This window comes from Penicillium argentinense, assembly GCF_028826775.1.
Source record: "Penicillium argentinense strain IBT 30761 chromosome Unknown utg000001l_segment0_segment0, whole genome shotgun sequence".
NCBI classification, from domain to species: Eukaryota; Fungi; Ascomycota; class Eurotiomycetes; order Eurotiales; family Aspergillaceae; genus Penicillium; species Penicillium argentinense.
In genome coordinates, this window is record NW_026622660.1 from 899,432 (window position 1) to 921,935 (window position 22,504).

Consider the following 22,504-nt stretch of genomic DNA (forward strand, 5'->3'; position numbering starts at 1 on the left):
AGTAATGAACTCCCGATACCAGGGTAGATGCGATGAATAGGTGGAAGCACATAGATTTACATGACTTGCGCATTGCGATTCGGTTGTCGTCGGACTACCTCGCTGTTTTCCAAAGTTCTCTCTTTTTTTTTTTTTTTTTTTTTTTTTTTTTTTGAGGCGCTTGGGGGCGTAGTGGAGGTGGGGTGTTTTATCTGATGTATGACTGAAAACTGAGTGAGGGATTGGGCTTCCCAAGGTATGTGATCCCAAGCAAAGATGGGATGATTATGTTGCGATGATCAGATGTATACCTTACATTCCAGATCAACACATGCATTCCGATGAAATCTTGTTGATTCTTCGTTTCCATTCCATTGCGACTAAGGAGGTACCGCATTCAGAGCCGCATTATATCTTAGTTCCAGCCCACATGTTTGTAGCTGAGTTGAAAACGCGAGTCAATTCTAGGTCGATTAATGCACCTTCCTAGGATTGGACGATCTTGGGGATCTTTGGTGAAGAAGATGGATTAAGTTGTCTTGGCTTGCGTATGCTCAGGCTGGCTAGTATTGTATTCCATTCTTTTGGGTTTCTATTACTAAACACACCCAGTAATAACTCTAAGGTAACATTTGATGTTAATTTGAATTATTTGTCTAAGAAAGCGCTTCTTACAGGATGGTTCGAAATCAGATTCACAACTTGCACACAGAGATTCTTTCTCGAACTCTATTCTGAAACACGCTAAGCTTTCCTTAGCTCAGGCCTATTTTGAAGATTTGAATCGTATTGAAACACAAATCCACGTGATAAGCAGTTGAATAAATTACTCGAAATATCCTGACTGTGAATACGCTCACACCTACCATCACAGTCTTGGTGACTTCAGCCAGAATAATAACGGCAAGCTCATCAAAGAATTACTTTATATAATTACACCACGAAGCTATGTCTACAACGAAGGAAAGAGAGTGTATACAAGTATCTCGCTCATCTACCTACCAATATCCAAGATCTCTGTTTCCCACTCCAGCAAAGCTTGAGAACTGGATATGGTCTCGTAATGATTAAGCCCAAGTATTTGCTTCTGCTTGGTCAGGCAATCTCGCAGTAACTCGAGGGCTTGGATATTATACCCTGAAGATTTCCAGGTGAAAGCGAGATTGGCCATACTCGTCAGCGTGTCAGGATGGTCCACGCCGAGCTTCGTCTTGCTCGTCTCCATGACCTGCAAGTTGAGCTGTTCCGCCTCCTCCCATCGGCCCTGGTTCCAATACGTCGTTGCCAGGTTGGACATACTCGTTAGCGTGTCGGGATGGTCCACGCCGAGCTTCGTCTTGCTCGTCTCTATGACCTGCAAGTTGAGCTGTTCCGCCTCCTCCAATCGGTCCTGGTTCCAATACGTCGATGCCAGGTTGGACATACTCATCAGCGTAGAGGGATGGTCCACGCCGAGCTTCGTCTTGCGAGTCTCCATGACCTGCACGTCAAGCTGTTCGGCCTCCTCCCATCGGCCCTGGTTCCAATACGTCGATGCCAGGCTGGACATACTCATCAGCGTGTCGGGATGGTCCACGCCGAGCTTCGACTTGCGAGTCTCCATGACCTGCAAGTTGAGCTGTTCGGCCTCCTCCCATCGGCCCTGGTTCTGATATGTCAATGCCACGTTAGACATACTCGTCAGCGTGTCGGGATGGTCCATGCCGAGCTTCGTCTTGCTCGTCTCCATGACCTGCAAGTTGAGCTGTTCGGCCTCCTCCCATCGGCCCTGGTTCTGATACGTCGATGCCAGGTTGGACATACTCATCAGCATGTCGGGATGGTCCACGCCGAGCTTCGTCTTGCTCGTCTCCATGACCTGCAAGCTGAGCTGTTCCGCCTCCTCCCATCGGCCCTGGTTCCGATATGTCGATGCCAGGTTGGACATACTCATCAGCGTGTCGGGATGGTCCACGCCGAGCTTCGCCTTGCTCGTCTCCATGACCTGCACGTCGAGCTGTTCCGCCTCCTCCCATCGGCCCTCTAATGAACAGGCTTCAGCCAACATCGCAGTACTCGCAAGGGCCTCTTCATCCTCCGCACCTAGCAGTTTCATTCTATACCTACGCGATTTCGATGCCATTTCCCTCACATCCGTAATATGCCCGCTTTTTGACGCATACCATGCACCTTTATAAAGTAACGTGGCCCATCTCAATAGAGACTCTCGTGACTCTGGCCGCTGTGACATCGCTGACCGAACGTGAGGATAGAGAGACCGGCACTTCCCCCAATTCTCATAGTCACCCGTAGGGAACTCTTCGTATATATTGTCGACAAATCTTTCCTTCCATCGTTCTGTTTGTGCATGAGATTTTAGCCATGCGCGCGTAGTCAGTTGCACTAGTCGATGCATAGCGAAGGAAGTGCCATTCTCGTTGACAGATATGAATGAGTAATTCCGTAAAGTGATGACATCATTTTCAAATTCCGTACTTCCGTCGGATTCGGATGTCTCCCCGTCACTAGAATCGTCGAAAAGTTCTGTCCTTGAGGTGCAGCTTGCGGGTGGCTGGCGGCGGATAACGCTCTCCGGTATCCCTTGTCGATCGAAAAAGCTCATAAGAGAAAGTAGTTCCGCTGCTGATGGCTTCTCCTGGCGAATATAATCGAACGATATTTGCCAAGTCAATAGAATTGAGTTCTTTGCTTCCCAATCCCGGTCAAGGTGACCCGACTCTTCTTTGAGAAGCTTTATCGCTTCACGATCACTCTTCTGAAAGTCTTTCAGGTATTGTGATACTGAATAGCGGGGGCCCCGATTTCGAATATATCCCGCGGCCTGGGCTATTGCAAGCGGCATAAACTCAAGCTCTTCTACTAACTGTTGGCTTTCTTGGCTTTCCTCGGGTTGATCAAGCGCCTTCTGAAGAAGCTCTAGTGCCTCGGACCTTGCCATCGGGTTAACTTCAATGAGGTCCTTATGTTTGACCATCCTGAGCGCAGCCTCTCTGCTTCGACTTGTGATAATTAAAGATCCATTCCGACATCTGGGAATGTATTCGAAAAGAGGTTTCGTTGAGGCGTTTGGTGGCTCTTGCATCGAGGCTCCCTTCCCTGCCGCCGGAAGCGAACAAAGGAACTTTCCATCATCTGCATTGTCAAGGATACAAATCCATTTCCCTTTCTTCTCGTCTCGGAGCCAGTTCTCGACTAGTTTGAAAACGTTCACTTTGGGATCCTGACGACAGGCGATCTTGAGCTGGTCTGCGATATCCCGAAAACTTTGCTCGAACCGGGCCTCGTTGCTTGCGTGGACCCACAAAACCCATGTCTCTGGTGACTCTAATCGGCTCAGATACGAGTATTCGATGGCAAGTTGCGATTTCCTTTCACTTGTGAGCAGCGGGCCACGAACTGGTCGCTTCACGCTTACCCGACACCGCCTAGGCCGACCAGGGCTATTCTCGACCCTGGGATCGAACTTTTCTCGTGAATCGACTGAAGCAGGGTCCTACGACAGACGAAGCCTGGATCGCGTGCGAATGGGACTGTTGATAGAGGATTCGGCGGAGTTTCTGGTCGCTCTAAAGGAGCTGCGGCTATTAGTCAGGCGGTCTTGGTCTTGGTCGGGTTTTCTGTCTTACCCGGCGGCAGATGAATTTCGGCGTGGATCGAGCCACTGCTATGACCAACCTGGAGTCCACGATTGTTGTTACCAAAAGATACGGATGTCATGATGAAATAAAGTGCCTCGTGAGTGATTCATGAGAAGGATCCTTGCTAGACTCCCACGAGTTGAAAGAGGGGCATCCCTCAGCCTCATCATCATGTGATTCCAAAGCGCTAAGCCAGGAAATTACCTGTGCATTTCAACCCACACGCACGACTCTCCAAGTGGTAGCCTGTCGATCATATGGGGCTAAGCATTGTTCCTAGGAACGGCTCGACCCGACCCAGACTCGTCAAATCCAACGAGGCCCCACGATAACCAGCCAAAATTCCACATCAAACGCTTTAACCTTATCTCCCAAAGAGGCTATATACAGCTACCCTACGATTTCAAGCGCACATTCCGAGAATCACCAGATTACGGTTTGTGATTGCCATAATTGAGAGCACAGAGCATGATGCGCTTCGTCTTTCCAACCGCACTTTCATGAGGCCCACAGCTTTGTGAGCCACGAAGCTCCCAGGAACTCTATGTGCAAGTGGTGAATCTGATTTCGAACCCTCCTGTATCTCGATATCCACATCCGGTTTAGTCAAAGCTTGGTAATTTGGCCCCTTTGGCGTCCATAGCATTGAGGTGTCTAGCAAAAGGCGTAAACGGAACCCAAATCATTTAGAGAATCTGTGCTGACGCGTTTGTAAGCCCTAGTATTCCACTGCCTGGTATAATACCTCCATACAATCTACCTTAGAAGAGTGAATCTGATCACAAACAACTTTGTCTATACAAATCGCAACAGTCCAAGAAAGACACCCAGAGTACTTCCGCCCCATGAACTTCGACTCACCCCGCGGCAAGGAAATGCCTCTGTCTAGGCTTCAACCGGATCGACACAACCTGCTCGTCTATCACCTCATACCGTAGTAAAATCCATATTCAAACTCCTGGGGGAACAGCAATATGCAGCGCGCTCGAAACCCTCAGCATCCCCTACTGGCACTCAACGCAATTCATGTCATGCCAATTCGGGTCCGTCTAAATGTGGCAAGAAGCAATAAATCGAATATTCTTCTCAGCCGGTCCCAAATTTGGCCGCGCAGAATTCTACCAACTCCTCCACTCTTTCGGCGCCGTCTCATCTGACCCCCCCACTAGCCATCGTTTCCGCAGAAGACCTCATCGAAGCATACCCCAAAGCAAAAGTCGTGCTTGTCGAGCGCGATATCGAGGAGTGGTGTACCATCTGGATGAGCGGGTATCTCAAAATCCCGTTTGATCCGCTCGTCACCCTCATCTATCATATCGACCGGTTCTTCGGGCATCCGATTGGGAAGGTGCATAAGTCAACATTTGCGGGGTGGACGGGGATTGAGAGTGTGGAGGAAGCGTGGGTTAAGAATCGGGCGAAGTATCGCGAGCATTATGAGCTTGTGAGGAGGGTTAGGCTGAGCGAGAGGTTGTTGAAATTCAGGCTTGAGGAGGGTGGGGGCTCGTTGTGTGAGGTTCTTGGGAAGGAGGTTCCGCGTGTGCCATTTCCGCCTTTGAATGAGTAGAGTTGATTTGGTGAGAAGGTGAGGTTGGCTTGGAGGGTGTTTTTGTATGAGGTTCCGGTGGGGGTTGTTGGACTAAGGTGTTTTTTGTATAGACGAGCTTGAATTTGTTTTCGAGATTTCAATAGGTGAAGAGAATTGAACTATGGGCAAAATATGATGATAAATCTGCTGATGGAAAGCATAAAGGAAGGCGACAGCACATCACACTCCCACGAACATAGCAATGAACGTTTTCAGATGAGAGGGTTCGGATTCCTTGGTTCCTTTGGGTTAGTACTCATGCCTCTGATATGACTGTACTTGGCCCCTTATCTTTTGTATGTGCGTTCCCATCAGAGGGTTTAGCAAACTCCCCATCCGCAACAAACGAAGAGTAAACCTCCTCCTCATCCCGATAATACCGCCGCTGCCACCAAAGCATCCCAACCTGCACAACAACAGACGAAAACGTAAAAGCAGTCGCTAGAGGAAACCCAATCGGATACCTCGGCGAGTCCGCCGTCCGCCACACCCTCAAAGGAATCGTAGCATGACCAACATAAACAATAGTAACCGTAAGCGCAACAAGAATCGAGCGTGCCTCCGGCTCCTTCCTCAACAACTCCGCCATCCAAGCCAAAAGCGACGGACTTCCCGCATTCGTCGCATACGTCAAGAAATAAAACACAAGAATGACCTTGTAGTCCGACGGCCAAGCAGACAAAACACTCAGCACAATACCCAGCAAAAAGGGCGGCGCAATACTGATCTGCCAGCGCCATTGCTTCCAATCAGACAATGCATTCAGGCCGAGATTACTGACAATCTGTAGCGCGTAGCCCCCGATCGGGATGATGTTAACCTGGTAGGTGCTGAAGCGAAGATTCCCCGACTCATCTTCCAATCCTTCCAGGTAGAGTGGGAAGTAAGAATTAGCCCGACTAGCCCAGGCGGACAAGGCAAACGAAAAAAGAAAGAAGTAGGTCACCGGGTGAGTTACCAATTTCCGTAACTTATCCTTCAAAACTCTCACAGGAATAATCTTCGACGTATTTGCCCCAAAGCTATCCATGCGCTCTTGTGCGATTCGCTTTTCCTTCGCTGTAAGCCATAGCGCACGACTCAGGGCAGGCGTGTCAGGTATGACCACGAGCCCAAGTAGACCCTGACCGATAGTCACGGTACCCGAGATGATGAAGAGCCACTGCCAGCCCGAGATGCCATGGACACCGTTCATGTTCGTATACAGGGCTCCCTGGAGCGCACTGATGAACATTCCGCCCGCGGCATCAGAGACGCTGAAAAAGGCGACCCTCTTTGCTAGTTCGGCTGGCTTATACCAGTTGAAAATTAGCGAGATGGCGGTTGGCCAGAAGACAGCTGAGAAGAGGCCGAGGAGGATGCGGAGTCCGTAGACTGTTTGGGCGTTGGGGGCTTGGGCGATGCTGAATGACTTATAAGCATATGAAGTGAAGATTCGAAGTGGTGTACAAACCAGGTCACTAGAATACCCCACGATATCTCACAAAATGGGAGGAAATAGCTCGGACGAACCTGATTCATCTGTTAAATTTCGTCCTATGTCTGATCGGATGATTCTGGTGTGGTACCTTCGTCTGAATTACTTGTCCCGGAATCAGGCCGATGGCATATCCCACAGAAAAGAACGTGTTGAAATTGACAAGCTCGTTCCCATAAAGACTGAGTGACTCTTTCATGCCCGATACGTATGCTTGAGTTGTTGCACTTTGGTCCATTTCCTTTAGGATACCGGCGATAAAGGTCCATGTCAATAGCAAGATGTCAAGTTTGAAAAGAAGGACGTTTTCTGGGTTCCGGAAGAAGGGTAAGAGCTGCCAGAGGCCGTTTTGGGCGATGTTCGGTCCATCGTTCTGGGGTGTTCTCGCTCTTCGTCCGGCTATATCTGTCATTATTGCGTCTGACAGTTGCCGTGTGTGCTTTCAAATACATGGGAGAATGGCAGGAAGTCTGAAAAAATTGCTTGAATGGCATCTTATCATGTTGCATTCTTCGTAATCTTGGAGTTCGATCACGAATTCACTTGATCTGCTTGGCATGCCAAGAGTTCTGTTTCGAGTGTCGATTTTTCTTTTCGAATTGTGAATGAGCCTGCCAAGTTGGTGAGTGATTATGCCACCAGATGGGAGAGAGAGACTCACAGCGCTCAGCAATACATGGGTATATAACAACAAAGTGATGTCTTCCTCTCCTCAAGAGAGCTATCACTACCCCACTTTAGACGCACGCGCACCGACGCCGCACTTGCGAGTAATAGGTTGCATTGCTCGCGGGGCTGGGAATTGACGTGATATTCCTTCCTTCTCTAGGACTGTAGCCATAAACAGGCGCAGGATGGTCTCGCTGTCGTTGACCAGAATCGTTGGAACAAGATTCCGAAAAGTGGAAATCTCTGGGTTGTCGCGCGGGGTCTTTCCATACCAAAGCACAGGCACAGACTCGCGCAATTTTGCAAACATGATCAGATAAGATTTGCAGACGTCGGAAAGTTCCAGGGTCTCGCAGTGCTCTGTCGAAGTTGAGGACCATCTGCCTGTCAAAGTGAACAGCTTATCCATCGCTCCACTGAGTGGGCCTCGGGTAAATTCAGCGCCCCTTCATCCACCAGAACCTTGTCTACACCAAGATATTCGAAAACAATCGGCAAACTTAGTTGAATCCCGAGTGTGTCATTTGAATGTAGGAATTCGCACTCCTCACTGATCGTCATAATGACCAACGTAGGACGACCTAGCTCTCAGCCCGACCGAATCTGACTCAACCCTCCGCACCCCTCGCACCATACAAAGCTCATACAATAATCCGACAAACAATAAACGAGTTCATGAAGCGTGTAATAACGACAAAATATTCAGCAGGGTTCATGAACAGCATACTGGGAAAGAGTAGAGTTCCCCAGACTACATTAACCGTCGCCAGCACTTCAGTGAAGCAAGTGAATCCAGTTTCGGCATATGAACAGTGTCGAAGATCAAATTCACTTTGGCTGATTTCGGAGTAGCTGAAAATGGTCTCTGGATCCATTTGAAGATGTTGAGTCGCAAAAAGAAGACCCTGGGCGATCTTCCCTCCGGTCGTTTTTGCGAGATAATAAGTACAATCGTCCCAAACGTCTGCGTCGCAATCGTGACCCGACATCCAAATTTCCGGTAGATACTGGTCACTCGCAAATGCCACGACGGCCTTCGTGTCCAACTCGTATACACAAGCGATCTGTCCCTGCTTCTTGTTCTTCGGCACAAATCTCCCTCCCTCAACCACCCAAGGAAATTTGGAACTCAACGCAAAAATTGACATGGCTCCAAGGCTCCCTGCTTCAAAGCTCAATTTTATTCGTGACATGATAGACAGCCATTCATTTTCTACATCTCAAATGGCCGAAGAAGCTAAATGCAGCAAGCTAACAATCATTAACATCCGCAGAAACCTGTGGCAATTTGGAAGTATCTACGCCCCCCAAACGCGAATAGGCCGGAAGCGAACCGTGACGCCGCAGATGACAGGAGCCTTGTGCCACCACCTCCTAGAAAAGCCAGGGCTCTACCTTGACGAGATGGCTGTCTTTTTGTGGGATGAGTTCCAGACATTGGTCACTGTTTCCAGCATCAGACGAGCCCTTGTTGCGAAGGGTTGGTCCAAAAAGACTGCTCGACAACGCGCAAGAGAGCAGAATGCCGATTTGCGTGATTATTACTTGCACAACCTATCCGACTTTCAATCGTATCACCTTGTATATGTTGATGAATCCGGATGTGATAAACGAGCCGGTTTTAGACGCACGGGTTGGGCACCGCTTGGCAGGACGCCTTTGCAAGTAACGCAGTTTCACCGAGACCAGCGATATCAAATATTGCCTGCATATGCTCGGATGGCATTGTCCTGTCCCGTATTTTCCGTGGCTCCACAGATGCTGCCGTATTTGTGGACTTTATTGCCCAGCTTCTCCAGCATTGTGGACGATGGCCGGAGATTAAATCCGTACTGGTCATGGATAATGCATCATTTCATCACTCAGAGTCGACTGCGCAAATGTGCGCGGAAGCTGGTGTGAAGTTGGTCTATCTGCCGCCTTGTTCACCTGATTTAAATCCGATTGAAGAGTTTTTTGCTGAGCTCAAAAGTTTCATCAAACGTAATTGGACCTATTACGAAAAGGATACCGATCAAGGTTTCGATGTTTTCCTCGGATGGTGTGTCAATATGGTCGGCGCAAGGGAAGAAAGTGCTCAGGGCCATTTTCGTCATGCAGGTTTGAAGATAGAGGTTTTGGAAGGGTCAAGCTATGAATAATGATGTGAGGAAAGAGAGCGCATTATGAGGTACTGCATGGGACAAATATTCGCGCCACATACATGAAGTCGAGCAGAAGAGAACCAACAATCGACTAGATCAAAACTCATGGCCTTATATCTAGAATTCGCCCCTATTCGCTGAGTTGCCGTTCATGGGTCGCAGCGCTGTATCATGACCAAAATGTTATCAGTATAACACCCCTCGTTTATTGAAAATTTTGACAGAAGCAACCGCCTGTAGCACGCTGATAGACAATCGACCGTGGGTTCTCTACGTCTACACCAGATATAGTACAGTAGAATTCGAAAACGGATTAGCCCTTTAACACACGCCTTCTTTCCCAGCGCTCCACCCAAGCCGCGCTAATCCTAATTCACCAGGAAAATCTCCACTCTCTTTGCTTGGTGTTTCTCTGGTAGATCGAGAAAATTACCGTAATTACAGGTTGCGGCACCGGGTGAACGACACCTGCGGAAACTGTTCGTGGCCCTACCAGATTTTGCAAATACTGTAAGAACCAGTACTGCTTTCGATAACTCGGAGCGGGCCATTCCCGAAGTGGTGAGGCCGGGAGCCGGAACACAAAAGTCATCAGCGCCGCAAAGGTCAGGCCACAGATGGGCCGATAGCCATCCGGGCCCCACCAACCCGGATAATGCGCATTTGCCCGCCTGTGTTTGGCTGCCTGGAACCTTCCTGCATGTGGTATGTAATAGTAGGGAATATACTGTACACTACATAGCACATAGTACTCTCGCCCAGATCCTTTTACTCCCCTCTTCACGAAATAGTCTTCTCCTTCTCTCAGCCTCTGCTTCTTCTCTCTTATTCAAGACCTGCTAGGAACCACAATGTCTGTGTCTCCTCCGCTTTTTTGCACCCCCCTGGGTGGTTATATTATACTCTTTTGTGGAATTTGTCGCATACTGACCCTTTTTCTCCTAGGAATTCTACCGTGCTGCCCCCCGGCACCTATTGGGGCCAATATCAGGATATCACCAAATTCAATACCCACCTGAGCGTGGCAGAGAGATTGTGGGTCGCATGGTATGCGTGGGTGCAGAATGATGTCCTGGCCACCGGCATCATGTCCTTCGTCATCCACGAGCTGTTCTACTTCGGCCGCTCTCTTCCGTGGGTCTTCATCGATAGCTTGGGTTTCTTCAAGAGATACAAGATTCAAAGTGTAAGTGGCAAGCCTAACACCTGGCACTAGCCGAAATCAACCCAATTCCAGCCGCCATCGAAACTAACATTCTGCTTCAGAGCAAAGTACCTTCATTACGCGAGCAATGGGATTGCGCCAAGTTTGTGCTTCTGAGCCACTTCACCGTCGAACTTCCTCAAATCTGGTATGTTCCTGCCCTCGACGGAGTGGTATTCTACCTGACGTTTGCCTCTCGGGCCCGATTGAGTAGTAACGGCTCTTCTAGGCTTTTCCACCCAATGGCCCAGTTCTGCGGTCTATCAACATCGATTCCTTTTCCGTCTCCCTGGACTATGACATATCAGATTGCAATATTTTTCGTGATGGAGGACACTTGGCACTATTTTTTCCACCGAGCTCTTCATTGGGGTCCACTTTACAAGGCTATTCACAAAATTCACCATCAGTATTCCGCACCATTTGGTTTGGCCGCCGAATATGCTTCTCCTATTGAAGTGATGATTCTCGGCTTCGGGACCGTCAGCTGCCCGATCCTCTGGTGTGCTTTCACCGGTAACCTGCATATTCTCACTATGTATATCTGGATTGTGTTGCGCTTGTTCCAGGCTATCGATGCCCACAGTGGCTACGAATTTCCTTGCAGTCTTCACCATTTCTTGCCTTTCTGGGCTGGTGCTGATCATCACGACCTCCACCATGAGAAATTCATTGGGAACTACTCAAGCAGCTTCCGCTGGTGGGACTACCTCCTTGACACCGAATACACTCCGGATGCCCTGAAGCGCCGAAGAGGGAAAAAGGTGAAGGCAAAGAAGACACAATGATCTGAACGTTAGCAGTGACGGTCTGCCTATTTTCTCTTCAATTTGGGCGTTGGCTCTGTCTGGAGCTATTTACCAGATAGATGATAGCCTTTCTTATGGTACTGTTCAAGGGTTGATTTACCATGACTAGACTTAGCTATTCTTGAAACTAATTGGTCTTCTAAACATCGCTAAACTCATGCCGTAGCCGAGAGATTCATGGCAAAAGATGAAGCGGGCTGTCTCGATTAATATACGATTTGTGGCTCTGTGATGAGAACTGACTCTTCGAACAATTTTAGAAGAACGTCCACCGCGCGTTTATGAGTGCTAGGACATGATTGGTCCTCAGCTGCTCCTTGCTCCACTTTGGAGAAGCATAATCCCCTATAGTAGCATTGTGCTGGCCAGTTCAACACAATTTCGAGCCGGTATGAATCAGCATCGTACTAGCTTTATCGATGTCGGCGCTTTTTACGTTCGGCACAGGGAAAATGGACATCAACAACGATGACAGCAACTCCATCAATTTGAGACTCATCCAAGCTCTGCCGCTGCTGGCCGCCCCCCGCCGAATATGAACCACGCAAAAATAGACATATAAATGACAACTATAACCTCTTGTGATCACGAGGACCATTGACCATTGTTGCAGCGAGTTGGAGGCTATAAAGGAACATGAGTGTGCCTCCGGTGATAGTCAAAATGCCTGTCAAGTCGATAGCTTCGGGCTCTTGTATAAACGAGGGCTCTTGTATAAACGACATTCGCTCAAGTTTAATTCTGAAGAAAAGACCAAAACCACAAGAGCAGCACCATCAAGCGGCACTAATTTGATTAGGAATGATTGAAAGAATTCTCTGTAGAACAGAATAAAACATACAATTGGTATAAAAACACCATCTCCAGGATAATCTTTGCGTGAAAGGACCTTCAATGATGGAGCCAATTGCGCTGGCTAAAGCCCATACCATCCCGAGAATGCCAAAGTATTGAGCGCGTTCTCTATTTCGTACCAGCTCCGACCCCTCATGTCGCTAAGCTTGCCCCAAAGCAAGCTTGATGCTGCATTAGCGAGAACAAATGATGAGCTGATCCAAGTATAGCCATCCCCATAGTCATGCGATTGTTCGGAAGTTGTCGGCAATGCCGTTGTAATGACTGTCTGTCAACCAGTAAGCGGGGTCTTGGTTTATCACATGAAACAACTTACCACGTCCAGAGCAGCAAGAAGAAGAACCAGCTTTAGGAACAGTTAGCTGAATTTTCTGTTTTAATTAAAAAAACAGGGCAGAAACGATAACCGCTCGACTACCTCTGCCGACACTGCGGTGTTGCGGTTGACACGAGGTTGCAGTGGTGGAGTTTCTCTCGCCACCCTCGTCCTTACCTCGCTGCCTCATGGGATTAGACGAGCGCGTAACCATTAGGTGTGTTGCAGGTGATGTTGATACGGTCTATGATTGGGCCACACAGCTACAGCAGAGCTTCAGATGAACGCCCCCAGCCTCGCGTCAAAGGCTTACGGGGGAAAGTTGATATATCAATTTCTTCAAACGTCCATTCACGGTACCTTCCTGATAACGTCAAGAAACGAGTATGTCTATCATTCCTTAAAACTCGGAGACGACCAACACAGGATCTCATATTTGCTCTGGTCTTTGTGACTGGTGTTCTGAAGCAATGGTCGCTAAGAGATTCTCATTACCTACTATAAATCCTAGGTCTTTAGATAACCTCGGCCTGTTGAGTACCTCACCGAACTACCCCAAGATCTGAGATCTGAGATCTGAATGATTCGTTTCGGAAAGCCAAATGCCCAATCAGTGGCGCCAAAACCGACCCACTCAGAAATTATAATGATCCATTTGTCTCAGCAGACTTGCTTAAATAAGAACATCACCTTCTTCTCTTCTTTTTCCTCATCATCAAAGCAATCCCTTGCCTCTCCTGGTCCAAGTTTTTCCTTCGCCAATTAAATATGGTGTACTCTCTTTACGATGGGACCATCGTGACGGCCAAAAGTGCCCTTATTTCTTTGGCCTATATTTTGCATCAAGCAGAGCAACACCCCAATTCCGCCGGCCTTCTAACTGCACGTTTACAAGAGGACATGAAACCATTGACCTCTCAAATCCATATCGCCACCCAAGTCACAGAGAAGATGCTTGCGAGGTTGTCCGGGCGGGAGCCTGTGGTATACGATGACAACCTCGAATGCTATGCGCAACTGTATGAGCGCCTCGAGAATTCGATCAGGGCTCTGAGTGAAGCCGATAAGGATATCGTCAACCAACGTGGCGAAGAGGTGGAAGCCACTGTATTAGGCCCGGACAGGATCTTGCCGATGAGTGGAGCTGCATTCGTTAATGGCACGGCAATCCCTAATATATTCTTTCATCTCACAATTGTATATGCAATTTTGCGAAAGGAAGGTGTGCTGCTGGGGAACGAGACTACATCATAAGTTTTGTAGCCGGACAGACTTCTGCGAGCCAATAGTGTGGAAGTAAGCGCAACCTCCGTTTCACGTTCGCCGACTTCTTCAGTGATAAAGTTTCGAGTCTCCGAGTCTCGGTGCAGTGATCGACCGAGCTTTGCGTAGGAAGGCCGGGACATTCGGTCTAGATGAAGCCACATAGCCAGATCTATCTTTAGTCATAGGTCTTATCAGATCCTGATAATGATCCGATTGCCGCAGCTTGCAGCTTCCACCATTTATACGTTATTTCGTCCAACAATGTTAATTTGATCAGAGAGCAACACCGGAGCAGACTTTGCCCAGGTTTGAAGCCATCGTTCGTTGTGTCGCCGGTGGAAATGCCAATTGAAAGAATACCCGGGTGAGGCTTGATGCGGGACACTGAGGCTGAGGTACGATTGTTTTCGGCAAAGATATTAGCGGGCTGGAGGTGGTCGTATTATAGAATTGGGCGCCTTAGGTCAGGATCAACGCCAATGAGGCGGAGCACATCAGTGCATTTAAGTGAAGATATATCTTGCTTACCTTTGCAAGTTGAGTCCCAAGCGCGTGAAAGACGAAGAAAGGGATGTTTGTGAAAAACGGACTGATTGGGCTAAGAGTCAAACATGAAAAAAAGCTGCGTAGGCTACTGGCTTGCCTATCTTACCGGATATGAATATTCAAAGGAACTGTTATGATTTTGCAAAATAAGTCATGATAAAACGTGACAAAAATCAGAAGCAGCTAATTGAAACATGTAAGGGCGCGGTCGTAATACATTCTCCATGACGAAAGAAGAACCTCTCGGTGCTTAATCGAACGTCGCCTGGTCTACACAGTTTCATAGACTGGCATGGCTCTCTTCACTCTCTTAACCCACTTTCCAATGTCCTCTACAAAGCGTCGGGCGACGCCTAATTTATTCCCTTCTCGATGAAGAAATTTGGGTCTTGATCTCTGTACACCTGCTCGAGGTCAAGACCATGCTCGAGCATCACGTCACACACACGTCGAAATGCGGTTTTAAGAGTGTCATCGCCGACATTTGATACCTGCCATTCGCCATACTCCTTCACAGCTACATCTCTGAGACCAGGAATCTCAAGTGGGCTGGTAACCGTCAAATCAGCCGCCGGCCTGGGAGTCGAAACATCCAATCCATGGACAGAAGGCTGGGAAGGCAGGACGTTGAGAATGCTAATGGGAGGATACGCTGCCCCAGCCCCAGCGGACTGGACTTCCTTGCGTTTGCCTTTATCCATCTTTTGTTGCTCCTCTCTGTATAGTTCGTCGCGTACGGTTTCTGGGACATCTTTGTGGCTTTCCAATAGGCCACCTTTCTCGACATGGGTGATCAGGCGCTTAATGTGATGGGCCTTAAGCGGATAATGTTTTTTTGCCCCTGGGGTCCACCCAGCAGTGGGGCCCCTGTGGGCATGTTGCTGAATCGCATCGCACCATATTATAGATGCTACGCCATTTGGGTTTCTCGCCAGAAGCATTTTCCTCCGCATCAAGCCTGGCATCACATTCATCGAGCATCCTGCTCGTAACGGAAGATTTCCCTCTTTTTTCTCCTTTCCGGCCTGCAGCTGAGGAAGGGCGGCGGTCATCTACAATCTACATAATTGAAACTGATTTTCAGTGTGAGCTCTTTACCTCGTATCAGTAGATCAGACCAGATCAAAAGCTGTTTCTCGATAGCTGTCCAGGTTATGTCGGTATCATCAAATCGTTTGATCAATTTACGCTTAATGCGATCAGTTGTCAATACAGTTATAACTGTGTCGTCAGCTGTTACCCGACGGTTGCGTGGAGTCTTTCGTCGAAGCACTTTCTCAAGGTTTTTCTCTAATGACCAGCGCCAAAAGGCGCTAGGAGCCAGGACGACATCTTCCTCCGTGTCTTGAGATACCTCCCGATTGTTGATTGTCACGCGCCACTCTATGCGGTAGTGGATACAGCTTGGCGGCTCCTCGTCATAAACTCTACCCTCTTCCCACTCGGACAACTGGAGGAATTTGAGATGGCATGCCGCAGGCTTGCTTCTAGGCTCAAAGCCGTCTTCAAGCAAACTAGTGGGAGGAGGGCTGGCGACAGATTGTGCAGGATAAGGACTGCCAAAGTACCCCGGGGTTGGTGCATAGTCTGAGTTCTGTTCCCAAGTTCCAGGCTCCATAGATTGAGATGAGTAGTCGATGGTTTCGACTCGTGTCTCTCTCGAATAAGCAATCACAATCCTTGGAACAACCTGTCAGCTTATTGGGAGAACCATTCTTGGCCAGGGCTGGGGACGAATGAAAGCCGCGATTGGTACAGTAGTGGAAGCCTTGGAAACAGAGAAAAATAATTGCCTACCCGGGTTAGCTTCACAGAATAAGTGTAAGCGTAAGCACAGCTTCCGTATTATGACTAGTGAGCGTAGTGGAAGTCTGCGACATACGGAGAGAGAGAGTGATCTCACAGGTGGCAATGGAGGCAACAGGCCAGCGATCATGCCAGATCGCCCGAACTGCAAGTCGATCCCACGAGATTCCATGAGACGTTACGGTATTATAACGATGACTCGTTTCATTGTTACAGTTTGGTACTGCTATTACAGATGGTATTCTGCCATAATCAGAGGGCGGTATCCTAAAGTAGACTAGCGCACTTCGGAGTCATTTTCCGAGAGAGGTGTCTCATGAGTGTCAAGGTATAACTGATTTCGAAAACTACTGTAGCGGCAGTCGCATGTTGGAGATGTGTGGGAGGCATAAGCGTGAGAGCCTGAGGCTGTATGGGCGTTTCCAGCTCACATGCCAAAACGCGATCGGTTTGCTAATGGGAGAAACTCTGTTGCGGAAAAGAAAACTTGAATGGTGCATTTGTCGGAATTAAAATGCTGCTGGGACGATCGGAATGATATCCATTACCCCGTTTCCTGAAGCTCCTAAAGAGATTCCTTAGACAAATCGCTGAAAGATCTAGGTAATCCATAATTTGTCTAGTCACACGGTTTGCCGCGTAGTAATGATGCCGACTGACGCACCTGGAGCAGATATCACAAGAAGATAATTGGGCCAATGCAGCCCGGAGAATCTGCCGCAAACTCAGACCTTCTTCGTTCCTAGCCTGATTCGCTGTAAAGGCATCAGCTTACATCCACTCTGTATCTGGAATAGGTATTTCCGTCTTGGCAGATGTCGTGCATCGAATCGAATCGAGCTTGAGTGGCTTGGTATTATCGTAGCCGATACTAGGACGCGACGGGTAATTCAGGAGAAAGCAAACATTGTGGTCGCCAGCTTTTTCCACGCATTGATGACGTGAGATACTGTAGAGATAATGAGCATGGTGGTATTCACGTAATCCGAGGTGTGAATCAACAACGTGTTGACCTTTTGCCTTTTTCATAACTTCCATTGGCTAATAAGCTTTCGGCCCGGCCCGTAGAGCTGCTTAAGGGGGACTCGGAGACACCTTCGCCTGTTGGGCCTTAATTGTCGAGTGGTGCTATTCTTGAGTTGGTTAGTCGATTCAGTGAGAACGTGCGTCCAGCCGGTGCTAGCCTGTATGCCAGTTAGCCGATGTGGTTAGCAGCAGGGGCCCTTCGGGTTTAGTCCGCGATTGACCTCGTATTGGTAGGCACGCCACGAGGTGCGGCCGCCTGAAATTTGGAAGCCCATTTGACGAAAGGACGGGGAGGGGTTGCATGAATCTCCTCAAGCATCAGTGGGCGGGCGGGAGGAGGCAGTATTTGGGGAAATGCAGCTCGCCTTCATGGGCTTAGGGATGTCAGTAGTTCCTGCCTCAGGCAGCATCTCGTCCACTGAACATCACATTTAGCATCCCCTCCCCAGGGCTATGCCAAGTCCTCTAGAATCGCAAATTTTCCAAACATAACTTACTCCTGGGTTGAGAGTATTTGAAAAGCCGACCAAGGGTCTCTCAGAGGTGTTAAAAGTAGGTACTGGCATATGTGATAGATTGACACGAAGGCCAGGTACTCAGAATGGAGTGAAAAAAGACAAAGAAAATTTCATTATTACCAAGGCAGTCCATTATGCCAAGGTGGAGCGTAAAAGCTACCCCTATTAGAAAGCATAGACACCAACAGACCAAATCTACGAAATATCGTACACCGCGAGAAACCAGAACCTTTACCGCTCCGAAAGAGAACTCTTCCACTCCTTCGGAGGTGTCGTCGAATGAGCCTGAGCCGACTCATCAAAAGTCCACTGTTCACTTTGAATAACAGTCTCCGAGACAACGGTAATATCCTTCGAGTTCGGCTCAGGCTCAGTCAGGATATGTTCGTCACTTCCCCAAGCAGAAGTCTGCAAATGGGACGGACCGGCCGCATTCATTTTGCTCTTCTTTGTTTCGCGGTCGCCGCGGTTTGTCAGATTTTGCAGACGGCTGGACAGCGGGTATGATTGCTGTCCAGATGTCTTATTTGAGGAACTGAGAAGCTGGGAGAGACCGATTTTCTTGAAGCCCTTGCGGATGAGGGGTTGGATGATAGGTAGGTTGGAGACGACGATTGAGACGAAGGTCTCACGGCAGGCCCATTTAGATCCGGCTGCAGCGCCGTCGGGTCCTGACTGTATTGCGTTGTTAGTCATCATATACTTGCCCATTTGAGGTAGGTTCCGGTTGCTGTTGGTAACTTACGCTCATGATGGTGGCTGCTCGAATGATCGAAGCAGTAATAACAAATGCAGCACCAGAGAAAAGAGCCATGAGAGGAATCTTTCGCTTTAGACTAATGTTGACTCTCCATAGCAGGGGCAGTGGAATTGACAAAAGATAGACATCGGTAATGATGTTGAGGATCACAACAACAAGGACATATACCGGGGAGTTTGTGGGCTGGCACAATTCTGTATGCATGACAGTCAGATAGATGTTTCTCTCGGTATGATGAGTTCACTCACGGCCAGGGTCAGGATTGATCTGCCAGAATGCATGGAAGGGTTGGCATGACAGCAAAAGAGAGAGTTGGGTCGCGATGTATGTAATGCCGAGAATGATGTAGGCCAGTCGGACCCGGTTGGGGAGATTCTGGAGACCAGTTCTGCAGAAATGTTAGATCAAACCCTCTTTCTATCTGTTTTGTGGTTGTAGGTGAACGCACGTCAAACGAGAGTAGAAAACCGCCAAGCTGAACTTGACCAGCCACAGGATAACCACATAAAACGACCATCCAATGATCTGGATCTTCGAGCCGGCAACTCGGTTAGACCACTCCTTGGAGTGGGGATCAGCTTTTGCCCGCTCCTCGGTGGACATGTAGCTGTTGGTCAAGCCTTGAAATTCGGCGACGACAAGGTAGGCAGCCACCGTCTCCAGAATGAAGAAGACCTGTAGAAACGATCAATTAGCCATTACAATAGATTTTTATGCAGAGAAAAAAAAATCACATACACCTGCCAGCGGCATCAGGTAGTCATCGAGCTGGAAACGAGCCGGGCCGACGAGTTTCCATCGTACAAATATGCGCACGATGATAGTAAACAGAGCCAAGGACAACAGGACCCAAGCCTCAACGTTACTCGCCATTGTTGCGACTTTCCCGGCACTTGTCGGGCACAACACAAACAGAGAGAGACACTGTCGACCAGCTCGCACAACGGAGTGAAAGGAATTAAAAGATCCTTCCACCCGGTCGGATGGGATCTTCAAGGCTTACTGTATTCGTCTCGGCCCGCTCGCTGGGTAATCTCTGGTACCCTAACACAATAGGCTTGTCCAATTTAATTTTAATGATAGGCTGTGCATGAAGATCTTTTCGCCGAGCTCGTGTCGCACGCAAGTCTGGGTGATCCGTGATGGGCAAGATTTACATAGTTTGACGCATGTCACTCCACTTCATCCACCTCAACAGGGGCAGTGGAGAGGATCCCGCCCCGCCAAGAGCCACCGAGTCATCTGTTGAACGTGGCGCTGTGGGGGGTGTTTTACCGAATCGCGCCAACGATACTGCGTTTAGCGAACTGACCGACAATTCTGACAGCGGGACCTGCATTCAGGGGGTGCAGCCTAATCAAACTAGGGCTTGACGAGATACCGTTGGAAACTCACTCCGGTACTTTAAAGGCGGAGCTGCCAAATAGGCTCGGGATGTTTTCCGTACCTTACGGTCGACAGCAAACCTTATATCTGCTCTAGAATCCTGTAAAAGGCCGGATCGACCCCTGCCCACTGACAGTGCTCGTGTTCCCTCTCATCCCTCTCTCAACCATGTCCACTTACGAATTTATTGTTGTCGGAAGTGAGTAATAGCCTTTTTTGTAAGGTTTCAGCCCCGTTCTCGAAAATGAGAAAAACAAGGGGAATCCCCTCGAGGGTCCAGCACGGCTCCAACCAAAAAGTCAATACCCCATTCCCATTCAGAAGCTGACGCGCCACTAGGTGGTCCGGCGGGTAGCACACTCGCCGCGCAACTCGCCAACTCCCCCGCCAAACCAAGCGTGTTGCTATTGGAAGCGGGCGACAATAAGGAAGACCGAAACCTGCGCGTGGACGGGCAGCGATGGACGACCTTCATGAACCAGTCCATGAACTGGGGCTTCAAGACGACCCCGCAGGCCGATTGCAATAACCGCGAAATCGACTACAGTCGCGGCCGGTGCATGGGCGGATCCAGCGCCATCAACTTTGGCGTGTACAGCGTCGGTGCGCGCGACGACTACCAGGAATGGGCCCGGATTGTGGACGATGATTCGTTCGCCTGGAAAGATATTCAGCGACGTCTGAAGGATCTGGAAACTTTCCACGGCGAGATTCCGCAAGGCATGGATAAGAAGTATGCCGATCCCAAGGCTGAGGATCATGGCTCTGCTGGCCCATTGCATGTCGGCTTTGCGCGCGAGTGGGAGCGAGACTTGACTGATGTGCTGGATGTTTTTGAGAAGGCTGGGTTCCCTTTGAACCCGGATCACAATTCTGGTAACCCCATTGGTATGTCCGTGTTGATCAACTCGGCTTACCAAGGGCTGCGGTCAACGGCAGAGGATCTGGTCAAGAATGACAAGCAGAACAACTTGACCATCACAACTGCTTCGCCTGTGCAACGTGTGCTCCTGGAGGGCAAGAAGGCTGTGGGGGTTGAAGCCAACGGAAATAAATGTGAGTTCCTCAGAATCCCCATGCTCGTTGTCCAGATATACTGACGAGTTCATCCACAGACTATGCCAGCAAGGAAGTCATCCTGTCCGCTGGCTCGCTGAACGACCCTCGCATTTTGATGCACTCCGGCATTGGACCCGCGGCCCAGCTTCAGCAACATAACATTAACGTCGTGCAAGATGTCCCAGCCGTCGGCCAGGGTCTCCGTGACCACTGCTTCGTGCCGATGGTGAGCACCCGCACCGCAAGCAGCACAGATCGAAAAGACTTCTATGGCTCCCAGGAAGCCATGGACGCTGCCAAGAAGCAATGGCAAGAAGACGGCACCGGACCCTGGGCCAAATTCGCCTGCGAACTGGGCATCGGCTGGTTCAAGCTGACCGAGCAGCTGACCTCGACACCCGAGTTCAAGGCTCTCCCCGAAGATGAACAGCGCTATCTCCTCCAGGAGACCGTACCGCACTATGAAGTGATCACGCACTTCCCCGTCCACTGGTTCATCCCGGACTTCCCGGTCGAAGCCCTGAACTACTCCTGCCTGCTGGTCTTCCTGTTTAACGCGCAGACTCGCGGAGAGGTCACTCTGCAATCTTCGGACCCCGACGCGCCGCTACTTTTCAACCCCAAGTTCCTCGCTCACCCCTTCGACCGCCGTCTTGCGATCGAGGCTTTGCGCGACTCGTTCCGTGTGGCCAAGCACGAGGCGTATACTAAGGATAACGTGGCTGCGCTCGCGATGCCCGCGGGCGAATCCGATGAGGAGCTCCTTGAGTACTGGCGCCAGAACATCTCGTCGAGCTGGCACATGACTGGAACCGTGAAAATGGGCAAGAAGGGCGACGAGGATGCTGTTGTCGACCCTGACTTCAAGGTCGTTGGCATTGAGAACCTGCGCATTGCGGATATGGGTGTTGTGCCCGTTCTGGTCAATGCTCACGTCCAGGCGGTGGCTTATGTCACCGGTGCCACCTGCGCCGAGAAGCTGATCAAAGAGTATAACCTGGCGTAAACATATGAATGCGGAACTCTCGTCAATTCCGAGCTAGATATGCGTCAGGGAAATATACCTCGCCGGGCGGCTTCCTCTGTTGGCGGAATTAACATAACTTATAAATACATAACATGAATTTAAGGTACCCTATGATCCGTACTTGATTTTTCCACTCAAGTCTCCCCTTCAACGGTCAGATCTATACGTACACTAGCAGGGGGCACCTAGATAGGAGACTCAGCAATGAGTAGAGCCAACTCCATATTCACTCCAGTCACTCGCCAGTAAGGGTTTGAGGAAGAACATACCAATCGGATAAAGCCATGATCAGGCATACCCGGAACGATAGACGCCTGTACTGTTGAGATGGGATGTTTGCAAAGGAGCGTATAAAACAAAATTGGATCAAAGTAGGAGGGGTTTCCGAGTACGCAGGGTTATAGCGGCCAAAACTCGCGTTCCATTTTCGG

At 49.3% G+C, this 22,504-nt stretch overlaps 8 protein-coding genes across 8 annotated transcripts; 4 read left to right on the plus strand and 4 right to left on the minus strand.

Moving 5' to 3' along the window:
• Positions 1-973: 973 nt before the first annotated feature.
• On the minus strand, positions 974-3,696 carry N7532_000268 (uncharacterized protein; the record flags this gene model as incomplete). The annotated part of the gene is made up of 3 exons (XM_056612772.1): positions 974-3,347; positions 3,395-3,554; positions 3,606-3,696. The coding sequence occupies 3 exons, from the start codon at positions 3,694-3,696 to the stop codon at positions 974-976; spliced, it is 2,625 nt and encodes an 874-aa protein (XP_056479996.1).
• A 952-nt stretch (positions 3,697-4,648) lies between these two features.
• Positions 4,649-5,184, plus strand: N7532_000269 (sulfotransferase family protein; the record flags this gene model as incomplete). The annotated part of the gene is made up of 2 exons (XM_056612773.1): positions 4,649-4,660; positions 4,732-5,184. The coding sequence occupies 2 exons, from the start codon at positions 4,649-4,651 to the stop codon at positions 5,182-5,184; spliced, it is 465 nt and encodes a 154-aa protein (XP_056479997.1).
• A 277-nt stretch (positions 5,185-5,461) lies between these two features.
• N7532_000270 (uncharacterized protein) lies at positions 5,462-7,661 on the minus strand (the record flags this gene model as incomplete). Its single annotated transcript, XM_056612774.1, has 4 exons — positions 5,462-6,608; positions 6,659-6,717; positions 6,774-7,081; positions 7,430-7,661. The coding sequence occupies 4 exons, from the start codon at positions 7,659-7,661 to the stop codon at positions 5,462-5,464; spliced, it is 1,746 nt and encodes a 581-aa protein (XP_056479998.1).
• A 2,534-nt stretch (positions 7,662-10,195) lies between these two features.
• On the plus strand, positions 10,196-11,487 carry N7532_000271 (sterol desaturase family protein; the record flags this gene model as incomplete). The annotated part of the gene is made up of 5 exons (XM_056612775.1): positions 10,196-10,210; positions 10,287-10,348; positions 10,441-10,681; positions 10,762-10,847; positions 10,929-11,487. 5 exons carry the CDS (start codon positions 10,196-10,198, stop codon positions 11,485-11,487), a joined length of 963 nt encoding a protein of 320 aa, XP_056479999.1.
• A 1,960-nt stretch (positions 11,488-13,447) lies between these two features.
• Positions 13,448-13,933, plus strand: N7532_000272 (DUF1993 domain-containing protein; the record flags this gene model as incomplete). The annotated part of the gene is made up of 1 exon (XM_056612776.1): positions 13,448-13,933. One exon carries the CDS (start codon positions 13,448-13,450, stop codon positions 13,931-13,933), a length of 486 nt encoding a protein of 161 aa, XP_056480000.1.
• A 911-nt stretch (positions 13,934-14,844) lies between these two features.
• Positions 14,845-16,109, minus strand: N7532_000273 (uncharacterized protein; the record flags this gene model as incomplete). Its single annotated transcript, XM_056612777.1, has 2 exons — positions 14,845-15,358; positions 15,610-16,109. The coding sequence occupies 2 exons, from the start codon at positions 16,107-16,109 to the stop codon at positions 14,845-14,847; spliced, it is 1,014 nt and encodes a 337-aa protein (XP_056480001.1).
• A 1,963-nt stretch (positions 16,110-18,072) lies between these two features.
• On the minus strand, positions 18,073-19,474 carry N7532_000274 (uncharacterized protein; the record flags this gene model as incomplete). The annotated part of the gene is made up of 5 exons (XM_056612778.1): positions 18,073-18,516; positions 18,587-18,795; positions 18,850-18,989; positions 19,050-19,276; positions 19,340-19,474. 5 exons carry the CDS (start codon positions 19,472-19,474, stop codon positions 18,073-18,075), a joined length of 1,155 nt encoding a protein of 384 aa, XP_056480002.1.
• A 681-nt stretch (positions 19,475-20,155) lies between these two features.
• On the plus strand, positions 20,156-22,052 carry N7532_000275 (GMC family oxidoreductase; the record flags this gene model as incomplete). The annotated part of the gene is made up of 3 exons (XM_056612779.1): positions 20,156-20,186; positions 20,327-21,043; positions 21,103-22,052. The coding sequence occupies 3 exons, from the start codon at positions 20,156-20,158 to the stop codon at positions 22,050-22,052; spliced, it is 1,698 nt and encodes a 565-aa protein (XP_056480003.1).
• Positions 22,053-22,504: the final 452 nt, after the last annotated feature.